Source organism: Piliocolobus tephrosceles, chromosome 2 (genome assembly GCF_002776525.5).
Source record: "Piliocolobus tephrosceles isolate RC106 chromosome 2, ASM277652v3, whole genome shotgun sequence".
Lineage (NCBI taxonomy): Eukaryota > Metazoa > Chordata > Mammalia > Primates > Cercopithecidae > Piliocolobus > Piliocolobus tephrosceles.
This window is the reverse complement of record NC_045435.1, coordinates 84,021,580-84,032,136: the sequence shown is the minus strand read 5'-3', so window position 1 is coordinate 84,032,136 and position 10,557 is coordinate 84,021,580. Positions and strand designations below refer to the sequence as shown.

The window sequence follows — 10,557 nt, the reverse complement described above, 5'->3', positions numbered from 1 at the left end:
CCCGCCGCCCGCCGCCCTCCGACTGCGCGCCCGCCACGGTGGCCTCGTGCTCCTCACGGCGGCCGGCCAATGGGTGCGTCGCGCGGAGCCCGGCCTGCCAATGGGCGCGCCCCTCGGCCCGGGGGGCGGGAGGCCCCGGACCCGGCGGGGCCGGGCAGAGTCGGGCCGGCCGGGGCGGGGCGGGCTCCCCAGCCCCCTCCCCCAGTCCCCTCCCCCAGTCTCCCTCGCGGCGCGGGAGGACTCTGCGCCCCCCTTCGGCCGTCACGCTGGCGATGGCGGCGCCTTTCTCTGGCCCCAGCCCTGGAAGTCAGAGGGCCTAAGAGCGGCCGTCCCTGCGAGGCTCCGGACGGCCGAGGCGCCGAGCGGAGACATACCGAGCGCGACGTGTACCCTCTCCCCCGGTCCCTAGGTCCTCTACCGCCCTCTCCGCTCCCAGGTCCGCCCGCCCTACCCTGCGCCTCTGGATGCTTTTGACCCCAGATTCTCCGCCCCTCCCCCCAGTCCTGGTGCCCTCCTTTCCGGGGGTCCTGGTCCCCAGTCTCCGGGTTCGGACTGACCACTGACCAGAGCCCAGGCCAGTCCACTCCCTGGTCTAACAAATAAAGAGCCTTTCCCGCGCTCCCCGGTGCCAGGCCCACGCTGGGGGAGGCCGAGAGGCCTGCAGGGCAGCCGACGTCCACTAAGGCAGACTCTTCTCCCACTATGGTGACCCCTTCTAACTCAGCCAGGTGACTGGGCCGTGCGCTGCAGGGTTGTGGGCCACGGTCACTGCGCCTGCTTGTTTCTGACCTCAGTAAGTGGCCGCAGTCACCCGTCAACCTCCGGTTTCCCGACGCAGGCCCCTCATAAGATGCTGTGATCTTTTCTAGCAATGTCGCCAGGCTTTCCAACAAAATTCCTCTTTCCTGCGCAGAACCGCTCTCCACTCGCATTTCTTCTGCTCAGATCCGTATTCTGAGCCCGCCCCAGGCTGTGCGCCGGGTCCGGAGGAGGCCGACCCGGCACCCGTGGGCCCTGTCGAAGGGGAGCCAGCTGGGCACGCGTTGTTTTCTGAGGTGGCCTCGCTGCCTTTCAGGGTGTGTGTACATTTGAAACTCCACTGAACCTTGATTGAAGACCTAGTGTGGCAGTCCATGGCCTGGGGACTGGTAAGGATTGAGGCCATAGGATGGGCTTGAGTGTGGCGGTGCCCCCAGGGCCCCACTGAACTAGTGGGTGTGCTGGGAACCTGGCCACACGTGAACCTCTCCAGACGAGGGGATGCCCTGCAGCGTCCAGCCGTCAAAACCTCCTGTAGAAATGGGAGGGAGCATCAAGCCTGTGTGTGTGCATGCTTGGGTGGAGTCAACCCGGAGAAGAAAGAGGCTTCTGGGCTGGCCCTCCAAAGCCGGTTGTACAGGCGGCAGCTCAGGCTACTCACTGGGGGCCCTATGACCCTTTCTGGGGCGCTGCTTGCTCTCTCCAGTCTGCTTTTGTATATTTTGTGTCCATATCACCAAATCGTCTCATTGGTTCTAAGCTTTCCTTTACCTTCCTTAGATTGTCTAATAGTTGTCTCCCTTCTCAAAGCTGTTCCTGCAGCTTCTATTTTAGTTCTAGGTAATGGGGTGACAGCCCCTTTCAGTTACCTTCAGCAAGCACAGCAGCATGAGAGGACGCAATGACAAGTGAAGTCTCAAGTCAGAGCCCTGCTTCTATCTGGCCTAGCCTCTTAGTCAATTAAGAGAATACATGTAAAGAATACACGTTCAGACTGGGCACGGTGGCTCACGCCTGTAATTACAGCACTTTGGGAGGCCAAGGCAGGAGGATCTCTTGAGCCCAGGAGTTTGAGACCAGCCTGGGCAATATAGTGGGACCCCCGTCTCTACAAAAGATTAAAAAATTAGCCGGGTGTGGTGGTGCGCCCCTGTAGTGGTGGGAAGATGTCTTGAGCAGGGGAGGAGGGGTTTGTAGTGAGCTGAGACTGCGCCACTGCACTTCAGCCTGGATGACAGAGTGAGATCCTGTCTCAAAAAACAAAAACCATATTTGGGAATACATGGGAAGAGCGAGGGCCCTGCCAATCATTATCATCATAGTGAATATTCTAACTAATGTTAATCAGTTACTATGCTCCAGGGTTGTGTTCAGTGCCTCATTCCTATTACCGCACTAAATTCTCACAGCGTCAGAACAAGGCCTCCGTTTTACGGCTTAGGGAATTGAAGCACAGATGGGCTAAGGGAGCACTTGTAGAGCAGGGATGTGGTTTGATAACAGAGCGCATGCTCTTTAACTATCCTGCTCTTCTGCGATTGTTGTGAATAAAGCATCTACAAGTTCCTGTAGAACGGTAAGTGCCGCATACAACGTAGCTTTTATTAATTTTAGGTATCTCACGCAGCGCTTACTTAGATTTTTGCTATGATCATTGATAAAGTTCAGCTTTCAACACTCCATATCAAATTCTGTTACTTCAGAAGTCTAGGCACCAATCACATCTCCGAAATAAACGCAAGGCATTGCAATAATTGCATTTTGGAATGTGGTGCTGTATATAGTCCATCAGAGAGGGTCATCACTTCTATCTGGGTATTAGGAATAAAAATGGCGGTGGCAGAGTAGGGGGCACGGCTGCCAGCTCCGAGTTCGGACCCGCTCTGGGGAGGCAGAGGGCGAGGCCGGTCCGACGCCACGTGGGCTGCCCTTCCCTTTTGGGCAGCCCCACCTCCAGAGCTGAGGCGCCTGCGCCAGGAGCTTCTGGCCCTGCTAGGCCTCAGGGAGCACGCGCACTCTGCGTACTCTGATTGGCGGAACCTCACGCCCCCCCCCCCCCCCCCCCCCCCCGCTGCATTCTGATTGGCGGATCCGCCTTGCTTTAGGAGGTCGGCGCCCAGCTTTCCGGCACTCTTACGCGTAGCATACAGCGCTCGTTAGTTCCCCAGGCCGCCGTAGACGGCGAGTACGGGCGGGGCGGCCTTAGCTGCGTCCGGGCGATCCAGTGCCTAGTTCCGCCATACCCCTCTCCACGACCTCCGTCGAGCATGTTCACCAGGGCCCAGGTGAGACGGATTCTGCAGCGGGTGCCCGGGAAGCAGCGACTCGGCATCTACCGGTTTCTGCCCTTCTTTTTTGTCCTGGGAGGAACGATGGAGTGGATCATGATTAAAGTGCGCGTAGGCCAGGAGACCTTCTGTAAGTGAGGGGGTAGCAATCTCTGCTTTCAGGAAGGCACGAGGCGTAGGGATCCGTTTTTCTGGGAAGTATTCTGAGAGCAAAGTGAGCATTCTACTCAGAACGCTGGGCAAGTGCAGTTCCATTCGCTTGGCAGTCAGGGCGGCCTGGCTCTCCTGTAGGCCGGGCACATTGGCGTCCAACCTTGTGACCTTCCTTGCACTTAGAGGCGAGATCACGTGCTTCCAGCCCTCTCACGCCTGCCCTTCACTCCTGCCGGTGACATCGTTTGGGCCTAAGGAACAGACTTGCTCACAACAATCGTAGAAGCGGGTGGATATGAGGGGTCAGGGAAACTCCTGCTAAATAGCCATTTCACTTTGGACTCATCTGTCCAAACTCTGGAGGGAGCTGATCTGCCTGACTTTGCTATTTACCACTGCCTTTACAGGGCAGTCATTGGCACCAGGTCTTTGGTCTGGGTCCAGATGATGAGCACTGTAAAGACAGTGGTAATGCCTGGCACTGCATTACTGAGCATTAACTCTGGACAGGCCAGTTCCTTTCAGGAGGACTTCCCCAACCCCTCGGCCCTTTCTGCTTTGCCCCTCTCCTGAAACGCTATCATTTGTGAATTGCCAACCCACATTTTAAAGAATTGTTACATTAGTGATTCCTAAAGATCCTTAGTCCTTCTGTTCATCCATTCACTGATACTTAATGAGCATTCTTGAGGGGCTGTAATGAAAAAGGCAGAAGTGTCCCTTACCCCAGAAGAGCTCTAATGGGAAAGAAGATGATAAAGACAGTTACCACACACAGTGATCAGTGCTGTGAGAAGGAAGTGGGAGGAACATAGGAATCTCGGTTGGGCGATCAGCTGGACTAGATGGTGCAGGGAAGGCTTCCGGAAGCAGCTACCAAGTAAAGTAGGACCTGAAGACTGAGTAGGTGTCAGTCAGATGAGGGGAAGGTGTGTGGAATTGAAAGCATCTCCATGGCAGTGGTAGGAGCACTTGTGTGAGAGTATGCTGTGTGTTTGAGGGATTGAAGCAGATGAACAAAGTGGGGATGGCTAGAAGATTGCCTGGGCAGGGTGGCAAAGGGACTGGAGAATCAAGAATGGATCCCAAGGATTCTTTTTAAGGAGAGGATTTAACATGTGGAGAATGGCTTCTTACGGACAGATTGGTAGGAACAGTTACGCTGTATGGCTGTCTAAGAGTTGAGACGGTGGCCTGGTCTAGGTTGGAGCAGAAAGGATGCCAAGAAGGGGTGGAAGTAAGAGACAGCCTGGAGGTAGTACTGACAGGGCATGGTGATTGAGTGGACTCAGGAGATGAGTGGAGGCTTCTGGTGGGACACCTGGGGCAGGGGTGGTGCATTTCCTGAAGGTGCAGAACACAGGCAGGGCCATCCTGGGCACCATCTGGGACGTGATGAGGTAGATATGGTTATACAGAGCTGAAGCTCAGGAGGCAAATCTGGGCGAGAAATTGGGATTCGTGAACCATTCATAAGCAAATTGTGATGGAAGTCAAACCCTGACTTTTTTTTTTTTTTTTGAGACGGAGTCTCGCTCTGCCACCCAAGCTGGAGTGCAGTGGCCGGATCTCAGCTCACTGCAAGCTCCGCCTCCCGGGTTTACACCATTCTCCTGTCTCAGCCTCCCGAGTAGCTGGGACTACAGGCGCCCGCCACCTCGCCCGGCTAGTTTTTTGTATTTTTAGTAGAGAGAGGTTTCACCATGTTAGCCAGGATGGTCTCGATCTCCTGACCTCGTGATCCGCCCGTGATCCGCCCATCTCAGCCTCCCAAAGTGCTGGGATTACAGGCTTGAGCAACCACCAAGGCCAAACCCTAACATTTTAATTTAATTAATTTATTTTTTGAGATCGAGTTTTGCTTTTGTTGCCCAGGCTGGAGTGCAATGGTGCGATCTCAGCTCACCGCAACCTCTGCCTCCCAGGGTCAAGCGATTCTCTTGCCACAGCCTCTGGAGTAGCTGGGATTACAGGTATGTGCCACCACGCCTGGCTAATTTTGTATTTTTAGTAGAGATGGGGTGTCTCCATGTTGGTCAGGCTGGTCTCGAACTCCCGACCTCAGGTGATCTGCCCACCTTGGCCTCCCAAAGTGCTGGGATTACAGGCGTGAGCCACTGTGCCTGGCCCAAACCCCAACATTTTAAGGGTAACTGAGAATGGCCAGAGAGGCAAGGAGGGAAACCAGGAAGATTTGTTATCACAAAAGAAAAGAGGTTAAAGAAGTCCAGCTCTGAAGGGGAGGTAACCCCCTTCCTCTAGGAGAGACTGCAGGATATACAAATAATGATCTAGAAGGAGAGGGTGGAGAGAGGCTGGAGATACTGGACCCTTGAGGGTGGGAGAGGGTGGGACCAGAGCTGGGTGACAGGAGTAAGCCCTTGGAAGTTAGCTGGAAGAGTTCCTTATGATGACTTTCCTCTGTGAAGGAATAGAGGAAATGGCCATTAGGGGGTGGGTGAAGAAGAGTCAGGATCATGGCTGAGGAAACAGGATTGTCAGACACCTCAATGGACCCAGTTAGAGGCATCAATTGGCCCCTCAGTGCACAGCAAGCAGGGTGAAGCATGGGGAAGGGAGGAAGTTGGATTAATCAGTGGTTGGGGTTTTGAAGTTGTGTCAGGAAGTTAAGATACTGACAAGAGTATGAAAGAATTTTAGCTGATTTGCCAGGAGAGAAAACAAGAGGCAGCTGAGCGGGGAAGACAGGGGCCGAAGGCCTGGGGAAGAAACCTGAGGTCTAAGGACAGGAGGGCTGGAAAGGTAATGGGGGTTGTGGTATGAACAGAAATCCTTCAGAGGAGCCCTGCAAATGACTGGAAGATGTTGAAGGTGAAGGGGGCTGGGTAAGCTTCATCCCCATGGGTAAGAGTGGTATCTGGGGAGAAGGCACAGGACAGAGGCAAGGAACCTGAGCTAGAGGCCAGCACTTTTGGGACTGAAGGGGCATGATGGAGAGCAGGTGCCAAAGAAAGATGGCGGTAGACAAATGGCGTGAGCCATGAAGGAAGAAGATTTTTTTTTTTTTTTTTGAGAGAGTCTTGCTCTGTTGCCCAGGCTGGAGTGTGGGGGCACGATCTTGGCTCACTGCAACCTCTGCCTCTTGGGTTCAAGTGACTCTCCTGCCTCAGCCTCCCGAGTAGCTGGGACTATAGGTGCCTGCCACCACACCCGGCTAATTTTTGTATTTTTAGTAGCGACGGGGTTTCACCATATTGGCCAGGCTGGTCTCAAACTCCTGACCTTCGGCCTCCCGAAGTGCTGGGATTATAGGCATGAGCCACTGTGCCTGGCCTGGAAGAAGATTCTTTTTTTTTTTTTTTTTTGAGACGGAGTCTCGCTCTGTCGCCCGGGCTGGAGTGCAGTGGCCGGATCTCAGCTCACTGCAAGCTCCGCCTCCCGGGTTTACGCCATTCTCCTGCCTCAGCCTCCCCAGTAGCTGGGACTACAGGCGCCCGCCACCTCGCCCGGCTAGTTTTTTGTATTTTTTTTAGTAGAGACGGGGTTTCACCGTGTTAGCCAGGATGGTCTCGATCTCCTGACCTCGTGATCCGCCCATCTCGGCCTCCCAAAGTGCTGGGATTACAGGCTTGAGCCACCGTGCCCGGCCAGGAAGAAGATTCTTTACATGAAGGTGGAGAATGAAAGGTCTGGCAAAGCAGCAGCTGGAACAAGGAAACTGATCTCCTCTCCCCACCTGAAGGTTTCTGGGTATGGAAGAGGGAGCATCAGAGAGCCAAGAGGCAAGAAGTGCCTTTGAGGAGCCAGGTTTTAGTTAAGAAGGATGACTTCAGAGCACAGAATAGAAATTATGGGGGAGAAGGAAGTGAGGGAAAGCTTAAAACACTAAGAGATGTGCTAAGATGTGATTCTATCTTTCAGGACACTGACTTTTACTCTAGGTCTAGAACTCCATTATCATAGTCCTCATCTAACTCAAGTTTTAAGTTTATTTTGGCATTGAGTTAAATATTAATGCCAAGATTCAGAAGTAGGTGACAGACCTAGACTGTTGGTTAAATTACTCAGATTGAGTGTTTTAATTTTAAATATGTTTCTTAAAAATCTAAGCAACTTTTTGTTTGATACAGATGATGTCTACCGTAGAAAAGCCTCAGAAAGACAGTATCAGAGAAGGCTGGAAGATGAATGAGACTGAACTTCAGCAGCCAATAAAGTCAATATGAATTTTTACTATTGGTTTCAGTGCCTTTTAAAATGTACTTTTCAGATCTCTTGTTCTGACACAGCTTGTCCTTTATCAGCTGCACAATATTCCAATAACTGTCTTTGCAAAGAATTTTTATAGTTCTGTCTCTGCTTGAGTACTTCCCAAGTCACTGCAGGACAGCACTTGGGGGAAAATTATTTCCTCCTAAAACACTCACTTGATGAATCTAGTCCATGAAATATTTCTTAAACAATTCAAGGATCAATCAGGATGCTTTTCAGTGAAGCCCGAATTGTTTTCGGCAACTTTGTTTTTAGGCAACTAATGATAACCTTATTTACTTTTTTGCAGCATTTAAATTAAATTATGGACACATTCTCTATTGCAAGATCATTTAAGCCAGGATAATTATGCAGGTTATATTTCTGCCAGCTACTAGACTATAAACTTTTTGCTAGGGTGGTGGAAATTCCTGATTGACTACGCATTTCTCAATGAACAGAAATATGCTCCTCCCTCGCTTGGCTCCACTAAATTGCAAGGACTGGACCTTCATGAGGACTCTGGGCAACAGGTTTTACGCTACTCTATGATGAAGATGCTGCTCTTCCATTCAGCTGCTAGAAATAGTTGCTCTTTCCATGAGAAAGTGAACCTACACAGCATAAAGCAATTCCAGACTTGAGCTAAATCAGAGGCTCAGTCTATTGAGTGATTTGGCAATTTGACCCAGTGTAAGTTTGGATCAGCCTGGTAGAAAAAGCAGACACCTTTCCATGCTTGCGTAACCACATCTAACATCATTTCAAGCAAGAAAATATCTACATACTAAAGACTAAGTTTCAGAATAATTTCTAACTGTTGCACGAGAATAAAGCTGATGCTTAAGGCCACAGGGTATTCTCAAGTTAATGATCTCTGCCATAAACATATCTCCTAATTTTTTCTAGAGATTTTTCTCCTAATCTTAGTCCACTTATGTTAGAACCATTCAGTAAAGAACCATTAACTACTCACATCTCATTAAAGCACTACCTACACTACAGTACAGCAAGCCCAGAGTCACAGCTGGGAGATGGCTTGAATGTGAAAGGCCAGTAATGATCTCTACTACCAGGGAGAGGATGGTGGTTCATCATATTCTCATGCCCAGTTGTGTCATCTAGGATTCCTGGTAAACCTAACCTGATAAACCATTTTTAGTGACTTGACTGCTGTATAAAAAGTATAGTATGATTCTCTCAATTATATGGCCATATTCCATGTTTGCCCCAATCTACCTTGTTTTAGGAGTTTGGTACATACAGAAAGTATGTCATACCTTTTACAAAGAATAACAGTAAACACTAATAAAACCATTGGCTAACTTCTGTGTCTGCTGTGGGTTCATTCCCTTGCCCATCCCCCCGCTTCCATCCCACAGAGAACCATTAGACTGAATTTTGTGTTAGCCTTCCTTAGGGCTTTCCTCTCCATTTCTTTCTTTTTCTTCTTTCCATTAGAATGTTAATTTATTGAAGGACAACAGACTTTGAAAATGATGGCCAGGCTTGGTGGCTCAACCCTGTAATCCAAGCACTTTGGGACGCTCAGGCTGGAGGATTGCTTGAGGCAAGGAGTTCAAGGCCAGCCTGGGCAACATAAACTCCATCTCTATTAAAAGAAAAAAAAAAAAAAGGCCGGGTGCAGTGGCTCACACCTGTACTTTCAGCACTTTGGGTCGCCGAGGCAGGTAGATCACCTGAAGTCAGGAGTTCGAGACCAGTCTGATCAACACAGAAAAACCCCGTCTCTACTAAAAATATAAATTAGCCGGGTGTGGTGGTGCATGCCTATAATCCCAGCTACTCAGGAGGCTGAGGCAGGAGAATCACTTGAACCTGGGAGGCAAAGGCTGCGGTGAGCTGAGATGGCGCCATTGCACTCCAGCCTGGGCAACAAGAGTGAAACTCCATCTGAAAAAAAAAAAAAAAGATTGGACAACTGACTCTTAGGCAGGTATGTGGGGTAAAGAAAGAGAGATCAGCCTGTTACTGTGTCTATTAGAAGGAAGTAGACATAAGAAACTCCATTTGGGCCGGGCATGGTGGCTCAAGCCTGTAATCCCAGCACTTTGGGAGGCCGAGACGGGCGGATCACAAGGTCAGGAGATCGAGACCATCCTGGCTAACATGGTGAAACCCTGTCTCTACTAAAAAAAGTACAAAAAACTAGCCGGGCAAGGTGGCGGGCGGGCGCCTATAGTCCCAGCTACTCGGGAGGCTGAGGCAGGAGAATGGTGTGAACCCAGGAGGCGGAGCTTGCAGTGAGCTGCGATCTGGCCACTGCACTCCCGCCTGGGTGACAGAGCGAGACTCCGTCTCAAAAAAAAAGAAACTCCATTTGGTTCTGTATTTGAGATGCTGTTAATCTGTGACCCTACCCCCAACCTTGTCCTTGCAAGAGACACGTGCTGTGGTGACTCAAGGCTGTGCAGGATGTGCTTTGTTAAACAAGTGCCTAAAGGCTGCTTGCTGGTTAAAAGTCATCATCATTCTCTTAATCTCAAGTAAGAGAAAAGCATTTGTCTCCTGCCCGTGCCTGGGCAATGGAACATCTCCGTGTAAAACCCGATTGTATGCTTTGTTTACTAAGCAAGGAGAAAACTGCCTTTAGGAATAAGGTGGGACTTGCTGGAGCAATGCTGCTAAAAGGTTTATGGAGAGTTTGCATATGCATCTCAAGGCACAGCACTTTCCTTTAAACTTATTCATGTCACAGGGATTTTTGTTCATGTCTTACTGCTGATTTCCTCCCTACAATGATCCTATTGTCCAGCCACTCCCTAATCTTTAAGATGGTAAAGATAATTATCAATAAATACTGAGGGAACTCGAGACCAGGGCCGGCTTGGGTCCTCTGTATGCTGAGCGCCAGTCCCCTGGGCCCCACTTTTCTTTCTCTATACTTTGTCTCTGTATCTTATTTCTTTTCTCAAGTCTCTCGTTCCACCTAACGAGAAACACCCACAGGTGTGGAGGGGCAGGCCACCCCTTCACAGGTAGACTACCAAAGCAATTATTGTATTCAATGTAAGCAGGTTTTCAGAACATATTAGTTTGGATGCTGTGAGTGAGAACTCATTTGTTAGCCAGGGTGCAAGCTTTTTTTGAGATAGGGTTTCACTGTCACCCAGGCTGGAGTGCA

The 10,557-nt window shown here is 50.6% G+C and overlaps 1 protein-coding gene across 1 annotated transcript; it reads left to right on the top strand.

Moving 5' to 3' along the window:
• Positions 1 to 2,878: 2,878 nt before the first annotated feature.
• SMIM4 (small integral membrane protein 4) lies at positions 2,879 to 8,737 on the top strand. The gene is made up of 2 exons (XM_023195651.2): positions 2,879 to 3,177; positions 7,292 to 8,737. The coding sequence occupies exons 1-2, from the start codon at positions 3,027 to 3,029 to the stop codon at positions 7,351 to 7,353; spliced, it is 213 nt and encodes a 70-aa protein (XP_023051419.1). The 5' UTR covers positions 2,879 to 3,026; the 3' UTR covers positions 7,354 to 8,737.
• Positions 8,738 to 10,557: the final 1,820 nt, after the last annotated feature.